Genomic DNA, 22,200 nt, shown 5'->3' with positions numbered 1-22,200 from the left:
AAATTTTTGTAAACAGCACGTCTAGTCCTACTAACCTCATAAATGTTTGCCACACCGAAGACATGAAAAGTAGGTGCCAGTGGTTTGGATACTTCTGATCTCATGCCTCAAAAGCCTCATAAAAAATGTGCATTATGGGTTAGATTCACATTTCAGCCTTATGAGCCTCAGTAAACCTGCAATGACTATTTATTTGACTACTTAGCGGAAAACAACAGTGATAAATTATCAGTTTTTTTAGCTGACAGTTGCCTATTTACACTCTCTACAGATATGGAACCACATTATCATTTATTTGGAGTTATGTTTGTGTCTGCCTGAAGCATCTAAGTCCAATAGTCATTCTCCTTTTAGCTCTGTTTTTGGTCTCCACCAACTCCTGACAGTTATACCAGGCTCTTAAGATGATAATTGCTACATTATGTTCACCAGCTAGTTGCTAATATTGTCTGTCTGTCTGTGAAAATACATTATTTACACCATCAGCAAACAGCCAACCGGGGCGCACAATAACACGTTGAAGATGAAGTGAAGAGTTCAGCTTTTAAGGGGGTAAATATTGCTTTTCGAATCAATTTGGGATACCTGAGCCTCTGGAGATTTGGATTATGCCAGATGAGCTGTATGGAGCCATTTTATGTTTTGTTTTTGTTTGTTTGTTTATTCTTTAGATTTTAAAATAAATCCCCATCTATTTCAGTCGTTTTTGAGAGTCCTGCAACTCTGTTTTGCTGTGAAGCTCCAGAAATGTTTTGTGGATTACGAAACCTCACTTGACTTTCCATCACCATGAGAGTTAATAGATTATGACTGACTAGCTTGAACTTATCCTTTAAATACGCTAATTAAGTATTATGGTACATGTTTCTATTTTTCCACGGGAGAAACATTTCCTTTTTGCTGATAAGCACTGAATCTATTCACCTGCTTAAACTTCTAATTTCTATAGTCAAGATAATTTAGGAACCTATCCCAGCATGCAGCGGCTCAAAGGAAATGGGACTGCTAACACTTGCACATGCACAAACGCACACACACACACACACACACACACACAGACATACAATCCTAATATCTGCAGGCTCTTTAGTGTTCTCTGTTTACTTGACCTGCATGTCTTTGAATGGTGGGAGAAAAACGGAGCATCCAGAGGAAACAAAAAAGGACCCTGGATCTTCTCGCTGTGCTGCCCTGAAACACTGAAATGAAATAATTTCACATTGTCAGGCATGATTTTAATTGATTAAGCTATTTTAGTCATTTCCATCCAAAAGTAAACTCTTTTAAGAAGTTGCCTGAACTCGAAAATGTAGATTAAGTCTCGATTTTATATTTGAATCCACGCACTGCTTTTCAATAACAATTGCTCTCCGTGCTAAATAAAAAAATCGAACACCCCCCAGCTGAATTCTTAAACGCTCGTAAAAGCGTTACTATATTTACAAGCAGGAAGAACACAGTACACATCATTCCAGCATTCTTTTAAATGGACTAGTTTGTGGAGTAGATCATAGTGTTCTGACTTGTGGAGTTGATATTTTTGTGCTGAAAGCGTTTTGTCACATGTGAGCTACATGACCAGGCCTGGCCTCCACAAGACAAAGCTTTCTTTCTGCACCATAGGAAGAGGAGATGACATCATATTGTCCATACAAAGCCTCAGACATCCCGCTCTTTCCCTGCACTGCTAGAAAAAAAATAGGTCTGTGCTGAGAAGACATGTCATTGTATGTGGATAATAAGGGGTTATTCTTGTTCTTACTTTTAGTACATGTCCTCAGAGTGATGCAGTGTTGTGGTAGATCTGCAGCATAATTTGGCTTCAGCTAAATGCCACAGAGCGGAAATGATGCAATGAGTGAAACGGACAAAAATATAATGCTGATCATTTGAAGGCAAAAATACAACTTTTTAAAGATTATGTTACTCACAGAGATAGTGTGTCAAATCAAAACTCTGATTATAATTTATCAACTAATAGTTTACTGTTAATAAGTGCATCATTTACTGCTAATTATACACAATAAATCATGTGTTAATCTTAATAAAGCAACAAAAAAGCTCAAAAGGTTTAACAATGCAAGTTAGTAAAACAACTTGTGTTTGTAATGCAATTATAAACATTTATAACAAACTCATAACGCTTTTAATTAACGCTTTTAATCACCTATAACATTTTTTAGTTGGTGCTCATAAATGTCTTATAATCTAACAACAACCATGCCACCATTTACAAAGACCTTAATATAAAGTCTTTAATTTTGTTGTTGTTTTGTGTGGATTATGACTTCCTATTTCACTTTGATAAAAAATACTTCAACAATTAACTTGTGTTCCAAATTTGTTCAGAAACCTATCAACAAACATAATGTGGTTCCGTATGACCCCAAATACAAAAAACTGAACCATTATTGAGGAAAACATGGTGAAATTTTAACTGTAGAAGGATTGATCCCACTTGCCCCCATGTGTATTTGTTGAGATTTGTGTTGAGAATACAAATGGAACAGAACTGCTTTTTAAAAGCATCATAACCAGCTGATTTGATTGACCATGTAAAACACAGTGATAGTAGTAATGGTGATAGTGATGGTAGTAATCCAAGCCCCCTTCCCACATTTAAACAAAACAAGGCTTAATAAGTTGTTATTATGATGCATTAAGGCTACTGTGGTGCAAATTGCCTGGCAATAAAGCAGTCTCTCAAGAATTAACAAGAACAGGAGACCTCACTCAACTTTGGACAGTGGATATTGTGCTCTCAAGGACCCCCTGTGGTCAGATTCATGTACTGCAGCCTGGCTTGATATGACCATGTAAGATAAATAAAATCTTAGTAAAGTACACTGATTTGTGGCTTTTCAATTTTGCAGGAAGAGTTTTTGCTATCCATTAGTCCGACTTAATATTTTAAACTACTCCTCATGATTGAAACTAAGTAAACATGTTTTTTTGTTTTATGCATACTGGATAAAGCTAAATTTTAGTGGCAAAACTGCAGATGTTTGGTCTTGAACAAATAAAACCATGAGACAATTCATAATAAAAAATACTATTTATTATACATGTGTTTCTAAAGAGAAAATAACCCTATTAGACGTGAAATGTAGAATGACTCATCATCATTCAAAATAAATCCATCAAAGACATTCTCAAAAGTTAATATGGCATCGCTTTGAATTTCATACATGATTCATGTAAAAGTACAAATTCAACTGAAATATGTCAGTGGAATGCTTGATGCTACAATATCACACAATTTTTGAGTTGTGATCAATTTACAAAATCTTATTGAGGAGTTGTAGTTTAAATTGTTCACTCACAATATTCTTACATGTCAACATTTTCAACCCACAGTAGAAAAACATTCATTCAGGAGCATTCATGAAATGAAATGAACGGACCGTCAGGCGAACAACAACCCAGAAAACCTTACTCTCGGTTTTATGTATATCTATAAAAACACTAACTCTCATTCAAGCGCTTCATAATGGCTACAGCATACTGCATTAATAAAGAGTTGTTCAGATCATCATCATTCTGAAATTTAGAGCAACCTGTAGTTATTATGAAGCTCTTGTTACAGTTATGCCAGTGAATATATAATGAGGAGTGGCTCAAGTAAACTGCAACAATATGTTTTATCAAAGTTAGTAATATTGCTCAGTCTTTAGAGTATTAGGATGTGTTGGTCCGATAAATAAAGACAACATACCAACAGCTACACTATCTTCAAAATATAAATTAAGTCAAAATAAACAAAGTTGATATGAGTGTATCCGACACATTTCTAAAGCAGCATGCAAGGATCAAAGCATAAGTATGCAGATTTTTCTAGACTGAAATGTCTTCACATACATAAAAAAAGTAATTGATTGGACATCAAGGACTACAATTATAATTTTAAAATGTTAAAAGTAATAAATAAGAATCCCTCACCCATAATTCCTGTTAAAAAAAAAACAAGCATGTAAGGCCTTGTAAAGAAAAACATGCCATGTAAGGAATCATATCTTGTCAATATGGCTCATAAAACTACTTTTCAAGACAAATTGAAAGGTCAATTATTAAGTTCGGTAAATAAAGGTAGTTGGAACAAGGCAGCACAAGCCTTTTTTGTGTCTGGCTTTAAACAGAAATAATAGTGTAGGCTGATTCTAGAGCAGACAGAGGTTTACTGTGCCAAAATAAGAACTGAACGAACCCTCTCACAGAACTGTTAAAAGCAGACATTTTGACATGTAATAGTAGGGGATGCACAGGTGTAATTAACAACACTGAGGAGGCTGCACTTCAGCTGATCAGCTCTCCATATATTATTGCTTTTCAGTGGTCTTTGAGGTTTCCATCTTCTGCACATAATGTTCATCTACTGTCTTCTGTGAGACTGATGCAAAACTACATTCTACATCCGAAGTGGTAATGTTCAATGCCTCACTTTATGATACAGAGTAGTAATGTTGACGGCAAGTTTAAGATGAGGAAGCATTTCTAGCATTATTAACATTACTAAGATTTTAATATGTTCACATTGCTCACTTTTTTTATAGGTAATATAAAAGGCTATTGTAGGCATTATTTTGCTGAAAATTGTTTTTATTATGTTATTATTATATTAAGGCTCTGTTGCTGTTAGTTTTTGATTAATGCACATTATGAACTGATCCAATGTTCAGTAAAGATCAGACTGAACATTGTCTACAGTTTGTGATACACATCCCAGTCTCAATGAAACAACTCTACTGAGTAACAAATCAATCATACCATTACCTAAAAGTGTCCAGGAAGCCTTAAATCAATTTTAAACATTAACATAATTTAAATAGGCTCTGCACACCTACAACCCAGATGTCAAATTGATTAGCAAATTATCACATTCTGTTTTATTTATGTTTTACACTGCGTCCCAACTTCGGGAATAAGGTTTGAACACAGGTGTTATCATTTATCTGCCTGATTAGACTTCTGCTCAGGTTAAAAAAGTGCAAACTGTCCTGCCCTAACAGGAGCAACAAATCCAATAGGAGCATGATGTAGATCAATCACATTCTGTACCTCAGAAACAGTCCTGAAACAGGTTCTAAACAGCAAAACATTAGTGATAACACCTGTGTCTGTAGGGGCTTTAGAAAAACAAAATGTATGTCAGACAGTTCAACGTTAAAGCAATAACATTTTAAAGGCCAAATTCTTTTTTTGACCAAAGCCAATTATTACTTAATATACTTTAGCAGGCTGGTAACAATATAGAGGGGAAAAAAGGCTGCATGATATGCAAAAAGGTGCAAATATGTAGTTGCCAGCTGAACTCAATCCTAAAATGTAAACTAATCAAAACAATGTGCATTTAGTGTGCCTACTGTTTTGTCTTGCACACATGTGCAGTAGTAACTGCTCTGCACTCAGTGGCCTTAACATACTGTATAAAATATATCCTAAAATATTTTTTGGTCACAGCACAGCTTCCTGTTTAAAATCTCAACTAATGTGGCTTACCAATGTCCACAGTAACATTCACATAAAGAGGCAGCCTCTCTACTGACAGAGTCTTATATGAGCAGCTGTTGAGTCCATCCTTTCTCCATACCTGCGGCGTTCGTCCTAACAACCTCATCCTGAGAAAGCAAAAAAACAAAACAAAAAATAATATTACATAATATGATTACATTTAATTGACCTGAAACAAGCATAACACATTAATATGTATTCTACATTTACTGACCTGTCTTTGTTTATTTCATTGCCACTGTCCCGTTTGTGAAACACCATGGTGTAGCGAGCTACATCAGCGGGCGGTCGCATAATCTTCATTTTCTGCAGCTCAACTCTGCACCAGACATGAGACACACATGTATGAGTAAATGAATGAAGGGATATATACTGCAGCTACTCCAGATGTGATAAAAAGAAAACCTACTAATCTTAAATACCGTCGTCACTGGTTTGGGTCTCACCTGATGCGGAGGTCATCATCTTCTCCGCCCCAACCCCAGTAAGTGTTTGAGAATCCATTTACTTGATGAAACTGGTCTTTGGTCATAGCTGTGACTCCTCCGAAGTAGCCTTTGTAACGCAGCCTGCGAGGGAAGTACATGAAGAAAAAATACATTTCATTGTTTAGAGATTACATCAGAGCTTTTAAGATATGATCAGCCCTGGGGAGACTAACATATGTTAACACTACACTATTTATTCACAAGGGTAATATAAATTTTAACTGCTGATTGATGACTTAGAGGATTTTAGCCCTTCGCCATGTACTTACTTGTATCCTGTGGCATTCCGGCCAACCACTAAGTGTTTGGGCTGCTTGTCACAGACATATAAATTGTGATCATTTTCAGGAACCAGATCCACATCATGGAAGATGAAGCACTCCCAACTGTAGTCCTTCAGAGCCTCCAAATACCCAACATTAAGTAATTTGGCACGATTAAATGTTGCATCACCAGCCTTGAAAAAAAAAGAAAACACAATAAAAATCACGTTTCTGTACTTTATGGACTATGTACAGTTATATGCTCAATGAAATGGCCATGCTCTTCTGTTGTATCTGACATGTCATTACACTTCATCAATTGAAAGAAAAAGCACAGCTGATGCTCAGAAAATTATTTATTGCCACTTGTGTAGGAAAGTTATGAATTAACTTAAATTCTTACAGTGATGTCATCTTATTCAAGAAATCAAAGAAAATAGCATGCTAATTTAAACAAGTTAATTTAATTCATTTAGGAGTTTAATGTGCTTTTTAACAAGATGACTAAATAAAACACTAAATATTACAAAGCATTTCATACAATTAAGTCAGAAAATAAACTAACTAATTAACATAAATAGATGGCTGTACATACATGTGGGAAAACTATAATTTCAACATCTTCTGGTACAGTGTGTAAGTGTTCTGGGGGTTTTGCCCTGTAGTTACCTTTCTCTTGTGAGTACTTCATTAGTTATTAATAGAATGTTATTTGGTTGCAGATGATTTGTCAAAGACGTGTGAATGATTTGCTTCAACAGTTTCTTTGTGTACAGCTGCAAATTTGGTGGTTTTTGTGCATCATTGAAAATGACTTGTAACTTTTGTGAAGCTTTGAAGTCTAAGTGTTCCAACTTTTATGTCTGTGGTAGGGATGTAAAGATGTTATGAAACCTGCTGGTTGAAAACATAAAAGAACACTAAGCAAAAAGCCAACAATGTTTTTCTTTGATTGCAGGTTTTATGTTTTACCTGCTTGTAATGTTGTCATTTAAAATAATTAATATTTTTTTAATTATTTACACATTTATTTTTCACGACATTTCTCCAAATGTCTTAAAGTTTCTCTGTTTTGTCACTAAGCATTCAGCATAGGTGCAGTACGACATAATTATTTAAAGTTAAACTCTTGCCAAAATGCAACCTTTTTGTGAATGTACATGAGTTAAACCTTCATGTAAAAGCATAATTTTGACGAAAGAGGCACTTTTAAGGTTTACTATATTTTTGTTTTGGGGTCAAACTCATTTTGGATGGGAGTGCTAGGGGCAAATTAGCGACAGCATCAAAATCACTATTTTTGAAACACTAAGAAGGCTCAACACAACATGAGACTTTGCTCGTAGTATCACCAGGGTCTCTACACATGAACACGAGCATTGAGAACATTGTTTGTGTGCACAGAGTTTACTAAAAAGAGAGTTTTTGAGAAGTGTCAATTTCCAAATGCAACGTAACATGGACGAGAGTTAAAGTGGATTGCTCCTAAAGCTTAGTTCCATATAAATGCAGGGATAATTCGTTGTTTTTGTCGTTAGCGAAAAACAATATTGACCTTGAAGTTGAAAAAGCAGCCTCATATAAGAAGCAATACTAAAATTAAAAACCGGAAAAGTCACATAAGATATCGCATGGATAGCTGTTGCCGGAAGACAGTAGCGTTCCACCTTAACTCTCCTCCATGTTACATTGCATTCTGAGATCGATACTTCACGGCTGCCATAATGGCTGCAAGTAGAACAAGCTACTGCTAAGGTGAGTTGTTCAAAAACTTTCTTTTTAGCAAACTCTGTGTACACAAACAATGTTCTCAACACTTGTGTTCATGTGTAGAGACCCTAGTGATTCTACGAGCAAACTTTTATGTTGTGTTGAGCCTTCTTAGTGTTTCAAAAATAGTGATTTTGATGCTATCGCTAATTTGCCCCTAGCACTCCCATTTAAAATGAGTTTGACCTGAAAACGAAAATACGGTAAATCTTTCGTCGTAACTATGCTTTTACACGAAGGTTTGACTCATATACAATCACAAAAAAAGCCTAGGTTGCATTTTGGCGAGAGTTTCACTTTAAGGTCGACAAACTGATTCAGAGGAATTTCAGCAAAAGAAAACCATAAGTAAAATCATTACACGTGTTAGTTTGAATTCAAACTATTTCAACGAAACATTTACCAATCTGCAGTTCCCTGATATGATAAACCAACTACTTGTGGGCTGTTGGTTGCTACCTCGAATTATTTGCAAATAAACATTGTGATTGGTGCTATAATCTCAGTTACACAAGCAGGAAGCCTTAAAATCATGGCCAGTGTCAATGCAACACAGTAGAGTAACATGTTTTAGTTGTGATTTTCTTTTTGTCCCTTTATTATTTTTTACGCTAGTCGCTGATTTATAATGAAAATTGTGTGACATAGCTGTGTGGAGCAGTACCTGCTGGATGACATAAATGGCATAGTGTATCTGCTGCCTCTGCAAAAAGGGGTGCAGGTGGTGCAAGAGGTAGAGGAGGTGTCTCTCTCTGCTACGATGAGGGATGAGGATGGCTACACTCTGCCTCGCTGTGCAGTCAGTGGGCTCGTACTCGCCTTCAGTCACCCCTTTGTTGGCACCCTCCACATCCTTCAGTGTCAGAGAGGACTCAAAGGACAGCTTCACAGCTCCCTCTGTAGACGTTAACAAATTCAACAAGAAATGTGAGTCTTCAGTGCTAGGGATCTTTCTGTTATATGCACACATTACATCTAAATGAATTTCCTGAATTTCAGCTTAGAAAAGTTTACAGACTATGCCATATCAAAGCAGTTTTTTTCTGGAAATCCACAACAATTTTAATGCTAACAAACATAGGGGGAAAGAACAAGTGTTTATAAGACAATTACATTAAAAAAAAATTGGTTTACTACTTTAAACTTCTACAACTTTTACATTTTAAAGATTGTTTCTGATCATTTATACCATGCACAGCAGCCACTCTGCTGCAGTCACTAGTGTTCAAGGTGACATCACAGATTAAATTACTGGCACAAATGCTTATCTGGTATATTTATTACATAGTAGTTATCTACTCTCCCACTCTTCCACTGCCAAGTAGTTGTTGAAAAAGTGGCGAATCAATAGAAAAATAAACACAAAACAAATAAATAATTTATATTTAGCAAGCAGGAAACATGAGCACATTTACTTCTAAGAAGATTAATATTTTTTATTTATTGTTAGCCAAAATCTAGAAACCCAGTTAAATCCACATGACATACTTCATACACTCCAGTTGTGTCACCTTTCTAACCCGCACTACTGTGTACTTACTAAGCAATGGTGACTCCTGTGGGCATTTGACTTTTTGTGGTGGAGTATTTAGGTGATCAGGTGTCGCTGTCCATGAGTTGAGTTTTTCCCTCAGGCTGTCTCCTTTGACAAGAGTTTGAGTCGTGACAGGGGAAACCAGAACAGATTTCCCCGTTTCGCCTGAAAAAGTTGCGATCCATGCCAGCACTGACAGCGAGATGAAGATCAGTAAAACATATTTCCCCCTCCGCAAAACCTTGCACACAGGTGAACAGAAGCCCATAGCTGTGTGACCACGCTGATGTGAACAGTGAAAGTGTGAACTGTGGATGTTGTTAGTTAATGATTAAGACATTTCCTCTGTGCAGGACATTTCTGCTAAAATGCCAACAGCCACTTTCACTAACCAGTCATCCCATGTTGATGAAACATGCTGTTGAAGAATGCAGTAAATCAATTATTTGATCACTGCCAAGTAAGCAAAAGTTATTGGTGAAAATCCATCGCTGAAATCCAGTTTCAGGCGATCAGGCCAAGACGTCCAGTCCTCCGAAAACTGTAAATCAATTTAAAGAGAAAAAGATGTTACTGAATGGGCACAGGTGCATCATAATCTTATGTAAAACTACACCCTGAAATGCAACAATGACAAAAACACCTGATAAGATGTTATCTTAGAAAACAAACTGGTTAAGACACTGGTTAAGTGTTTTTAGTTCATGAACCTCTTTTTTTTCTCTCCCTTTGTGTTTGGAGTCATTTATTGTGTTACACACTGCTGAAAGAGCCTCTTGAATGTTGTTTTTTACACCCTGTAACTAATACTTGTCCTTTTCTGTGAATCTTGGCAAAGGTTAGTATCGCATTGCAGAACAGTTGCCTCACCCTTCTCCCCACTTGCACTCAAAGTGTATCAAATATTCAACGATTATTTCCATTATTGATTAATCTGAGTAAGCCAGTAGGTGTCCAGACTAAAATATCTGTATGACTAGTAGTTTAAAACCAAAATATTCCCTTATGGCGATTATTGTTCAATTAATCTTTTAATAATTTCAACACTTAAAACAAATACAAGGCCATGCAGTAAATACATTCATATAACAAGGCAATGGAAGAAAACAGCAAAAATAAAACTTAAGTTGGTGGTTACTGTTATGTAGAGTTTATCATCAATTGGCACTGAAGGTAGACTCTAAGCCCACAATGTGTAACTTTCAGTGCCATTTGATGATAAACGTGAATTAGCTAAGACAGACAGCGTTAGTATTATAACGTTAGCTAACATTTTGAAACGAGCATCAAGCAAACACACAAGCTAACGTAGGTCTACCTTTTTAATGTCATTTGGAAAAATGATGGTTGTCTTTGAACGCAAAACCTATGAAACACTAACGCTCTGGCATTTTATGTTGTTTTTCTCTCACAACGACTGTGTGTTGACTGAAGATGATTTTGAGGACTGGCAGTGGCATGCTAACGCTGGCTAGCTCGAAACAACAGATAGATATCTGGCGTTATATTCCGGGTTTCCATGTAAAGAAACAGAAGTGCACTACGCTACCTTTTACACCGCTGACAGTTCCGTCTTGTCACGATACCTGTCCATGTTTGTAAAGAGAAAAACTCACGTTTGTTGCGGGAAATGGTCGTAATTCAACGATGCTCACACGAACCCTACTTGCAGAGTTAACGCAGCTGTAAGCTAGCTGACGTATGCGGATGCAACATTATGGAGTTTCAGTAAAGTGCTGTAAAAGTTAAATTATAGCATTATGAGTCGTACATTTTGAAGCCAAAACACAACAAGACCATTTTTCAATCAAACTAAATACTGTCCTTCCCTCATAAAGTGATAACAGCTAACAATTACTCATTTGGTTAGCGTATCTTACCTTAACCACAAGCTAACGGTTTCTCCAGGTTATCAACCAAAGATGCAAACGACAACAATGTGTCAAGTCATCATCAGTGACAGCACTTCTGCTGGAGGTGTTTCACACTAAAAGCTTTCATTATACCAGCGTGTTTTTGAAAAATACGTAAGAAAACAGGTTTTAGTAAAAGCAATGTCTTCCCATCATTAGCCTGCGGCTGTTTATAAGTTATCTCGGCGCGACTGAGCAGCTGTTTGCCAAATTATTCATTTTATTATAAAGCTATAATAGATCTAATACATCGTTATTCCTCAAAATATTCTTAAAAACAATATTCATGCATAGTTTTGCTATTCAGCATTTTACATGATGTTTGTGTAGCTATTTCATGCTTAAATAACAGTTTTGTATTGTTTTTATTTTGAAGGCAGAATATAATAAACAGAGGAAGTCACTGTCGTGTGCGCACCTTTATATGTGCTTCCGGGATGTGGTTTTCAAAATAGAGGTCTTTGGTCCTCGTGCCAATTGGCCCCTCATTGAATTACATAAAATTTAGTAAAGGGAAAATCGTGAGATCTGTTTCCATGTCTTTGACAAACGTTCCCATCATGCAGTGCTCCCTCGTCATTTTGTTCCTGTGGGTCAGACATCGGACAACATGCTGCTCTCTCTGCAGGACCTCACTGGCCCTGAGGATAAAGGTCTTTTCCTCCTGCAAACAGAGGATGTGGTTGTCCAGCTGCTCTTCAGCCTGCTTCAGATCAGCCATGATCCTGAGGGTCTCAGCATGTCATTCTCCTGTTGAGAAATGTGGGAGGTCCCGCACTCCTCAAATGCCTTTTTGCCTACTTTTGTTAATACCAGTTTCCTTATGTCGGAATCTTCTCTTCTGGAAGGGTTCTTATTTAGAAACAATACAATGTTTGATTAATATTGACACAAAAACTCTAGAAAGAATAAAACTCTAAAGGTAAAGAAAATAACAATGTAATACAATGTTTTTAATTGTACAAAGTCTTTAATTAGCAGCAGTGTACATCAGGGTTATGTTGGAAGAAAAAACAGTCAACCGGATTCAGTTTTACTTTAGTCACATTTATAATTTAAACTAACTAAATAAGGACCTTAAGGAATATGTTTGAATGAACAAATTACTGGATTACTTTCATTACTTTTGTGAAAGACAAGGTATTTAAACCCTTTTCTTCCAGTAAATAGAAATATGCACAATATGCACTGTCCTGTATGCAATATAATTTGAGTGTTAAAGAATGGCCCCTTTCATAGTGTAAAAATAAACACTTTTATTATTACTTCAAAGGCCAGTAGTCTCTACTCAAGAATAGCCAACAGTGTATTTACAGCTGACAATCAGACAGTGTGGATTGGAATAGACAGTTCCTTCCCTGAGCTGCTCCTCCCTCCCCTCTATATGTCCTCTACTGTGAGGACATGACTGTATAGTGTAGGTTTCTTGCGAGAATGACATTAACATGTGAGATGGGCTTGCACTGTTTGCAGATGTCAGAGACTTGTGATAAGCAAGCTGAAGGCGGAGGCATGCACCAAAATGCCCTGCAGACCTCCTACAGCAGGTTCATTGTTTGTTTGTTTTTTCCATAAGGGTTTCAGATCTATAATTCAGAGAGAATCTTTTTCAGCGTAATGTTTATTATAATTAATACATCATGATAATACTTCAAAATAATTCAACAAATTTTAGCTTTACAAGATCCGCAATTTAGCTTGTTTGGTTATATAACAACATTTGTCATTTTTAAATAGTATATACAATGTAGGAGTGACACTTGAGGGGATCAGAAATATACAGAATACAGTTGTATTTACAGTAGTGTCTGAGTTGGGGAGACTGTGGTGACAGCAGTGATGCTTCTGTTATTACAACAAATATATTTAATTAATTTTCCGTTCAGTCCAATATTTTATATATATTTTGGAAAGACCAAAGCGCTGGCTACCAGAGGAACAGGGGGCCCTCTGTCCCAGTTATCATTCAGGGAGACGAAGTAGAGAGGGTGGACTCCCACAGGGTCCAAATCAATAAAAAGCTGGACTGGACACACAACACTGAAGCTCTCTTAAGAAATGGGCCAGAGCGGACTGTTCTCATAAAAGAGACTTCAATCTTTCAGTGACAGGCTCGTGCAGATTTTCTTCCAGTCTACAATAGCCAGTGCTCTGTCCGTTGCTGTGGCATGCTGGGGTGGTGACTTAACAAGCTGGTAAGGGAGGCCAGCTCTGTGGTCGGGCTGGAACTGGACAGTCTGGAGTCAGTGGCAGAGAGGAGGATGAAGGACGAGATCAAAGCCGTCCCGGATAACCCTTCTCACCCTCTCCATGATGAGCTGTGGGAGATTGGCAGCTCTTTCAGCCACCGGATCATCCCACCCAGGTGCAATGTGTTGCAATACTTATTCGTGGGCACTGCAGCAGTGGAGACATCATACTGACCAGTCCAACCCCCCCCTTCCCGAATTCATACAAACAACACACACACCCAATTACCACAGGGTCAAGGACGCTCACCCAACGCTCTCTTCACTGCTTGCTCTCTAATTTGCCCTCATTCTTCACGCAATAATAATGAGCTTAATTGCTCTTGTTTACACTTTCTTTTTTTGTCACTTCTTATTTTATACATTTTTAATTTATCATTTTCTTAAAGTTTCTCTATTAAGCTGTACTTACTCTGTCCTTGTGCTGCTGTTACTCCCAAATTTTCCCTCTGGAGGGATCAATAAAGGATTATCTTCTGTTATTGTGGAAAAGGTTTCAAACTGTGCTTAAATGTAACTGCCCAAAAACACGTCAAATAAGTTGTCATGAATTTGGCAATGCCACATTGAGGGACTTCCGTTTCTTTTGTTGTCCTGTGATTGACCATAATTACGGAACGTTTTGTCGACATCCTGTCATTGTGTACTTTCAGTGTGACTCATGCATCCTCGGGTCTCGCTCCTCTAATTACAGAGCCTTGCTTGTCCTCTGGTTAAATGTTGTTCCAAGTTACCAGTCCGGCCTTTGTGCTGAGCATTGTGTGATCATCAGTGACATTATCAGATTACTCTAGACAGGAAAAAAAAAAAAACTCATCAAGGATCTAATTTAATGGTTTTAATTGTACAAAATATCTTATTATCAGCAGTGTACATCCAGGGCTGTTTTTAGAAAACTAACAGTCACATGATTCAGTTATAGTGCAGTATATAGATTGGACTGATATTGATATTCTATGTCTGACAAATGTGTGGATGTGTGGATGAAAAGGCCTAAGTGTACATGCATTTCAAAATAAAGTCCAAAATGCACCTTAAAAATTGGATTCAGAAAGCTGAAGTTTGACAAACACATATGCTCTCACATCAGAGAACTCCTCCTCGACTCCTCAAAGCTCAAAGACAGAGTAACTGTTCCACTGCCAAAGCTCACTCTTGGCCTATGCTTCCCTGAAGTCGCATCACAGTCGTTGCCGTTGGTCTTGAGGCTGATGGATGAGGACGGAGTTGAGGAAGATGATCCACCGATGCTGCTGGACTTCTTTCTCGCAGCTGTGTTGTGTTTAAGCGTGGCTTTGGCAGCCACTTTGAAGGCGTGGGCTGCGGTGCTGCATCGGACTTCCTCTATGGTGTTCCTGGAGGGTTTGAAGAGGATGATGTAGACCTTGTTGAAGAAGATGCAGGCCAGCATCCCAAAGCTGGATGCCAGTATAGCAATAGCCTCCACAGCTGAAACAAACTTGCCGTAAGTACTGAAGTACGCGGGGATGAAAGAGATCCAAACTATAAAGAATATGAGCATGCTGAACGTGATGAACTTGGCCTCTGTGAAGTTTTCTGGAAGTTTCCGTGACTTAAAAGCAAAGAAGAAACAAATAGCTGCAAGGAGGCATGTATAGCCAATAAGAAACCCCAGAGCCATCACAGAGCCCTCATTGCAGGTGATAAAAATGATCTCATCAATGTCGTGATTCATGTAACTGGAAGGAGGGGCGTTGTAAAGCCAAACCACACATATCATGACTTGGACAAACGTGCACAGAAACACCAACAGGAACTGCAGGTTTAATCCCCACCATTTACGATGGAGACTTGTTGGGATCTTGGCTTCAAATACCAAGAGCACTCTGTTGGTTTTCACCAGGATGCAGGAGATGCAGAGAACAAAACTGATCCCAAAGGCGGGCTGGCGTAAACGGCACATCCAATCCTGTGGCTGTCCGATGAAGATGAGCGAGCTGGAGAAGCAACAGATAAGTGAGAAGAGGAGGACGTAGGATAGTTCTCGGTTTGTGGCCTTCACTATGGGGGTGTTGCGAAATCTGACAAAGACTCCCATCACAAAGGCTGTCAAGACAACACCCAGCACCGCACATATGGCCAAGGCTATCCCAAACGGCTCCGTCCAGGAAAGAAACTCAATTTCCTTCAGGAAGCAGAATGTGTGGTTTCCATTGGACCAGGAGTTGTTTGGACACTTGGTGCACACGCTGGCATCTGTATAGATAAAAGAAAATCATCTGTGTGAGAACTGCACCAGTAGCCAGGCGCAGACACGAGATTGTAAATGTTTGGTACCTCGTTACCTTTATGATAACTGTATTCTCCATCTGAGCATTCGGTGCATTCAAAGCAGCATGTGGGCATACTGTCTATGATTCCTTTTCTTGTACCAGGTTCACAGTCCTCACTGCAGTTAGAGAATGGCACCTAGAGGACATAAACAGACAGAAGACACATCTTATGGATGTAAATGTGTGTTCAACTCTAACTGGTTTAGGGTTTCTCTCATTGCTCTCATTGACTGATTGATTAAAAACTTAACGATCATGTCAAAGTGAATTAACAGAGAAGAAACAACAGTAGAGGGAAATGGGGAAAGACATTCAAACAACAGATCCCTCACTAGCCTCAAACTATGTACATTGTTGGTAGTCGGCAACTTAACTTTGACTAACATGGCATCGCTTGAGCGGGGTGTCTTTTGTTTCCAGAGGCTGAATTAAAAAAAAAAACTCTATGAGAATTAATGTAGTGTAAAGATAAATATTCACTTCAAATCTGAAATTTACAGATACAACTCCCAAGAAAATCTTTGTATAATACATAATAATGATACAAAATAACATAATTTGTTTGATCCCACACTGGGAAAAGTTAGGATGTTTCATCTACAGTGTATTAGCATCTTCATCTCGTCACATCAGATTTACTGTATGGTTCATTCCCACCACTCTTGTTTCCAGTTCTTACAACCTACTGTAGCTAATGATCATAGTTGAATATTTAGCGACTAAAGAAGATATTTATCTCAGGAGATGGTGGAGACCAAAACAGAAGTAAAAGCAGAATGAATATCGGTCTTTAGTGATCACAAATGAATATGAATGTTGCTCTATATTTGTTGGATGTGTATCTAAGCGCTGATTTGCTAACCTATTTGCCATAAAGGGATTTATGTCAATTTTGCATTTACAGATAGTTCTGCTGCCCCCAAGTGGACAGAGAAATAAAAAAATGCAGCTTTAGTGTAAAAACATTCCAAGAAACAATAAAATAAAATAAGTCCAACCTAAAAATGAATATATCAGTTTAAGTGTACGCTTGGTGCTTTACGTTGCCATCAAACAGCCTTTTCCTTTGGCACTACATTCCCTCAATCATACAACTTGAAATGTAGTACAGCAGTACACAATTATTACAATAATTCTATGGGTAGAATAAGGCAGGAAAATGAGAAATACACTGAATGTAACGAAGGGACAGAATATAGAAATAGAAAACACTTGGACTGACCTCAGAACTGAATCCATTCCACAGAATCTTTGTGTTGTCGATGAAAAGTTTGCCTCCTCTCTTTGCATGCATGTTGTAGTATCCGACCTCCTCAAACACCACAGAGCCATCCTCAGCAGACCTGTGCCAGTTTATAAGGGTGTAGTTTGCTGCCAGATCTGCATTCTCATCAAAGTGCATCTTTTCGCCCATACTGTTGGTGTAGTTCAAATGTCTGAGCTGCTTCAGGACCTGTGAAGCAGAACCACACATTTGGACAATGCAGATTGGCTAAGTAAATGATTGGTATTTGAACCCTAATTCCAAATGAGTTGGGAGCCTACAATCATGGTTGTAACTGCTTTGGTTTTGGGGTGAATGTACAACCTCTTACCTGCCATGCTTCCATTTTCTTTATATCTGCACAAGAATTGTTGGCGAATAGTCCTTGTCCAGGTGTGCAGGTGAGTATGTCCTGCAGGGCCTGTGCAATGGAATAAACTGCAACATAGACATTATAGGAGATTCGAAGATGTGTGTAGTCCAGGTATGGGGTCTCAACGCTCGTGATGTCTTCCTCACCAGTACACAAAGGCCTGAAACTCGTACTGCCATTCTCACTTTCTTGCAGTCTTGGGCTGTCTTCCAGATAGCAGTTGAAGGTTTCTTCCCAGAACTCCCTGACAAATTCATTGTGACTATCTTTCTTTGGTTGGACTTGTTGTAAGAACTCCCTAAAGCCAGGTATATGGCCTGCCTTCAGAGCAAAGCCAATAGTCCCTGCCACGACATCAAGATACTCTGGTTTAGCGATGAGGGAGGAGCTTGACCATGCTTCGCTGGCCAACCAGATACGATCTGTGATGTTTCTCCTCACCATCTCTTTAATTAAAGGTTCAATATCTGGGCCGCTGGCAAACACAACAATGACTTTAGCTGTGGAGTTCTCGATCCTGTCGGCCAGAGCTTGGATTTCATGATCCTCAAAGTACTGGGAAATGAGTTCATTGAGGTGAATACAGATGTCTCGCTCCTCCATCTCTTTCTCAAACTTTTCAACCCCTGGGCGTCCATAGTCGTCATCTGAGGCCACGGCAATGACCCAGTTCCACTGGAAGAACTCGATGATGTCCGCCATGGCTGTGGCCTGGTACTCATCAGTAGGAATGGTTCTCATGAAGGACTTGTACTGGTTCTTGTTGCTCAGTAAGCGACTAGAGGAGGCGTAGCTGATCTGAAACAGGAAAGATTTCACGTAAATGATCAGGTTTTAATTGTGTTGCTGATGCTGCTCAGCTGAAACACTTTTTTTTTGGTATCATCCGTGCAAAATGTGTCAATATCTGTACTCGTGATTGAAGTTAGCTGCACAGCTAATTGAGCTAACTAGACAACGGCAGCGACAGTTAGCAGCAATACGCCATAATTCTGGTGACATGCAGCCACCTATTTGTTTTGAGCATGAATTTGACAGGTGGTCAATTTAAAGTCCCACCAACCTTCAGTTTAGGCCCTGCCCATTCTGAGTACAAAGATAAACAGTTAAAGATAATTTAGTTGGTTGAACAGATACAGACAATGGTTTTAGTGTCAAAGTTTTCAAATTTGTTGATCGAACACATTCACAAGTTGTTTTTCTTCCTGTAAAAGATATTATCCAGAGCAAACGAACTGTATGTGAACATCACTTTCAGAATTCCGAGTTATCATGTGACATATGCTCAGTTTTAAGGCCACAACAGAGGTGTTTTATTTATGTAGTACTGATGTTACTTACCTGAGGAATGTAGAAAAGGCCCAGTAGGTTCGCGACTGCTGTAGAGACTGCGGATCCAGCTGCTCCTACAACTGCAATGGTTGCTGGAATGTGATCAGTGCAGTTACAAAATTCATCTAAATTCAGGGAGTCAATCTTATTTTGGGCCACAAAACTAAGCGTAGCTTCCAGGGCTTTTGACACTGTATTGCATGTGTCAAAGATTCTGTAGCCCAGTGTGATGTTGGGCAGAAGAGTGCTGCTGTTGTTTATCTCATCGATCGCGAAAATCATGGCCTGGAGCCAACGGAAACCACGGAAATTGAACCTGTATGGATAAACAAGGCATACATTTCAGCACACACAAATCATTAATGGATTCATGTTTAGCTACAATGTAACCAGACTCAAATTTTACCTGACGCATTGTGACGATTCGGGCCGGGCTGCAAGGTCTTGGTCTTTGGAGGCAACACCAAAGTGTATAGGGAAAAGACCTCCGAGCAAAATGTCACCGGTCATCTGTGCTCTTTGATGGGGCCCATAGGTTGAAATCACATAACTGGATCCCAGCAGGATCAGATAATACAGAACCAGTCTCATCTTACTTTTTCTTTCTAACGGGTAGGATTATTTTCTACAGCTCCCCAGAGTGAAGGTACTCTCAATATTATCTTCTCCCATCAATCTGCCTGCTGTGGGGTTTGGTGCTATTCATGTTTGCAATGATGGAACTGTAAGAAAAGGGGGGAAAAAACACATTTTGTTTAAAAGTAATCAAATGGGCTACAGCTACAATGGATATTTAAAGATAAGGTTCACCCAAAAATGAAAATTAAGTCACTCACTGTCATGCTGATGGAAAGTCCACAGACTTTGATTACACTGGATGAGCTCTATAGAACCATTTTAGCTGCTTTCTTTTTTTTAAGTCAGTCCAAAACTTCAGCAGAATTTCCATCAGCATTGGTGGTGAGTAGATAATGACGTTTGATTTTTGGGTGAACTTTTAATGAAACTTTCTCGACAAGTCAACAAGACATAAACATAATTCTTGTGCTGTATCAGTGTTTGACACCATCCAATAAAATCCAGTCACTGAGCTCACTTTCCGATATAAACAGGGACAGAGGGCGAGAATGGTGTTGGAGGCCAACAATGTCCCGAGGCTATAATTACCCACTCTACCAGGACAAAGAAGTAACATATGTTTTTAAAAAAAAATAATTTTGACTTTTGTAATGAGCTGATTACTATAGTTTCTGAGAATAGATGACCAACCCCTCAGTAACACTGCAGTCGCTATCCTTGAAGTATCCATCTGAACCGAAATAGACGCAGGATTTGCAAGAGCTGAGAGTGAAGTCACACTCTAATGACCCTCCTTCCTGCAAATGCTTGAGCTCACGCTGTGGTCAGTGAACCCAGTCACCATGGAGAGAGACTATACTGCATCTGGCTAATACAGCTGGAAAAATGCTGGGGCAGAGCCGGGATAATGAAGTAACTAACGGCTGTAAGAGCCACTGTTTGAGAGAAGTTATACACGTGGGTATTAAAAAAATCTATTTCTTAATTTGGATAGAAGCTTTTTTGCCTTTAAGTAATAATTTCCAAAAATATCAGCGTGAAATTAAAGGTGCACTATATAGTTTGGGAGAAGAAATTCTAATCAGACTGGGAAAATCTTAACTGATTAACTGAATAAACAAACTGTCCTGAAAGGAAAACACAATTTCATACTGTTTTACTTTGTTCATATTTGTAGGAGCCTGCTATGGGAGCCATGTTTATCTTAAAATGCTGTTCTGGGGACTTCATTCCCTTTTGAGGACAGCTTGTTTATTCAGTTATGGAAATATATGCATTAAATAAATATTTCTAAGCTCGTAATTGTTCAAATTACCTTTCTGAGTCTACATATCTGAGTCGACATATCAACATCCACTTTAAATAACTGATAGTATTAAAACGCTGACTACGGCTGTTTTAACAATTCAGACTTCAAACATGCAAAATAACACTGAATCCAACTTACCGCCTGAACTCTTGAGTGTGTGGTTTAAAAACACTTGAATCGGCTCATCTGCAGGGACACACACAGATTTGAAGGCCTTTCCCCCAAAATATCCAGCATGCTGAATGAATTCACGGGATGATGGCGTTAGCGCCTGAACCTCTTTCGAACAGATCAATCATTAACAGAAAGAGGGGTAGTCCATTTCCTTTGGCTAATGAAGTGTACTCACAGTTCGTTCTCCTGAACTGAAGTCTACGTAACCTAACGTGGCAGAGAACGAGTGGAGAATGTTACAATCATACAAACAGTTTTACTGAGGAAAATTTGAGATGGTCATTTCACTAATGAAAAACTCAAATGTGAATATGTTTCTCAGTACCTTTGGCACCTCAAATGTAAAATTTGATTCACTGTTGTTTTTGCCACCTGTGATTAAGATTCAGTGATCAGTTTTTTCCAGCCAGGATTAATCTTTCATCGCATTTTGCCAGAAGAGGAGCATCATGATACCAGGAACCCCTGGAAGCGGTGGATTGCACCATTATGTTCCTCAAACAATTAGTTGTCTCTTAATGCTCCGATGCCCAAGTCTTCAATTTGTTGCTGAGCAGATGTTTCCATTGAAAACCATTTCAGTTTACAACATGTTGACTTATCAGTGACCCAACCCAGCGCTGTGTCCATGAGACATCAGGCACATGGGAGCTCAAAAAGGTTAAAAAAGTTTGCACTCTAAATTTACTTTATTATTTCTTTACAGGTGGAGGAAACTCCTCATCCTCTTCATTAGTGAACGAGCTAAATGAAATAAAGAGAAGCTAATTGACCTCAGTATGTCAGATTGTTTGCAGTAACTGTACTAGCAGGGCCAGAAACACTGCCCTCATGTGGAGGATGAAGCCAATGGTTACACAGAAATAATCAGGATTGAGTAGAGGGATTTGTTTAAATTAAGTAGAAAAAGTGAACTAAACGTAGATAATCTGAGTATGAGTATGATTGATTTGAGTATTTTCCATTGAAGTGAGTTGTTGAAGCTTTTCTCACTTTAAATTTTGTCTCATTCGCAGACTTTCCTAACCAGGAACTAATGACGGCAACCTGATAAAACGCATCCTTACTTTAAGTAAACTTGTTGGTTTCTTTGGTTTGAACTTGTTGGAAAGTAAAGTAGAAAGAAAGTACACAACTAAATACATTATAT

General features: G+C 38.4%; 3 protein-coding genes across 13 annotated transcripts in view; 1 reads left to right on the top strand and 2 right to left on the bottom strand.

Moving 5' to 3' along the window:
- Positions 1–22,200, top strand: part of LOC115593906 (cationic amino acid transporter 2) — a 91,081-nt gene that overhangs the window by 62,586 nt on the left and 6,295 nt on the right. The window lies entirely within an intron of this gene.
- On the bottom strand, positions 3,037–11,542 carry b4galt4 (UDP-Gal:betaGlcNAc beta 1,4- galactosyltransferase, polypeptide 4). Of its 3 annotated transcripts, XM_030437613.1 has the most exons (8): positions 11,444–11,503; positions 11,113–11,149; positions 9,570–10,104; positions 8,694–8,926; positions 6,266–6,453; positions 5,955–6,077; positions 5,723–5,827; positions 3,037–5,615 (listed from the first exon to the last, which is right to left on the bottom strand). In XM_030437613.1, the coding sequence occupies exons 3-8, from the start codon at positions 9,829–9,831 to the stop codon at positions 5,483–5,485; spliced, it is 1,044 nt and encodes a 347-aa protein (XP_030293473.1). In that variant the 5' UTR covers positions 9,832–10,104; positions 11,113–11,149; positions 11,444–11,503; the 3' UTR covers positions 3,037–5,482. The 3 variants fall into 3 exon arrangements, with proteins under 3 accessions (XP_030293473.1, XP_030293472.1, XP_030293471.1); XM_030437612.1 differs by lacking the exon at positions 11,113–11,149 and having other exon boundaries at positions 11,444–11,542; XM_030437611.1 differs by lacking the exons at positions 11,113–11,149; positions 11,444–11,503 and adding an exon at positions 11,180–11,421.
- Positions 14,573–21,116, bottom strand: casr (calcium-sensing receptor). The gene is made up of 7 exons (XM_030437598.1): positions 21,015–21,116; positions 19,395–19,710; positions 18,998–19,304; positions 17,615–18,454; positions 17,242–17,472; positions 16,032–16,155; positions 14,573–15,942 (listed from the first exon to the last, which is right to left on the bottom strand). Exons 2-7 carry the CDS (start codon positions 19,577–19,579, stop codon positions 14,807–14,809), a joined length of 2,823 nt encoding a protein of 940 aa, XP_030293458.1. The 5' UTR covers positions 19,580–19,710; positions 21,015–21,116; the 3' UTR covers positions 14,573–14,806.

The sequence above is a fragment of the Sparus aurata genome, chromosome 13 (genome assembly GCF_900880675.1).
Source record: "Sparus aurata chromosome 13, fSpaAur1.1, whole genome shotgun sequence".
Classification (NCBI taxonomy): domain Eukaryota; kingdom Metazoa; phylum Chordata; class Actinopteri; order Spariformes; family Sparidae; genus Sparus; species Sparus aurata.
This window is presented reverse-complemented; position numbering and strand designations above follow the sequence as displayed.

Bases quoted from the DNA above. Each gene is read 5' to 3' on its own strand.
- casr (XM_030437598.1), bottom strand. From the start codon at position 19,579: ATGAGACTGGTTCTGTATTATCTGATCCTGCTGGGATCCAGTTATGTG. The intron at 19,305-19,394 runs GTAAAATTTGAG...TTATCCATACAG, and splicing joins GAATCGTCACAATGCGTCAG to GTTCAATTTCCGTGGTTTCC. The intron at 18,455-18,997 runs GTAAGTAACATC...TTCCTGTTTCAG, and splicing joins GCCTTTTCTACATTCCTCAG to ATCAGCTACGCCTCCTCTAG.
- b4galt4 (XM_030437612.1), bottom strand. From the start codon at position 9,831: ATGGGCTTCTGTTCACCTGTGTGCAAGGTTTTGCGGAGGGGGAAATAT. The intron at 8,927-9,569 runs GTAAGTACACAG...TAACGTCTACAG, and splicing joins ACAGGAGTCACCATTGCTTA to AGGGAGCTGTGAAGCTGTCC. The intron at 5,616-5,722 runs GTCAGTAAATGT...TTGCTTTCTCAG, and splicing joins AATGAAATAAACAAAGACAG to GATGAGGTTGTTAGGACGAA.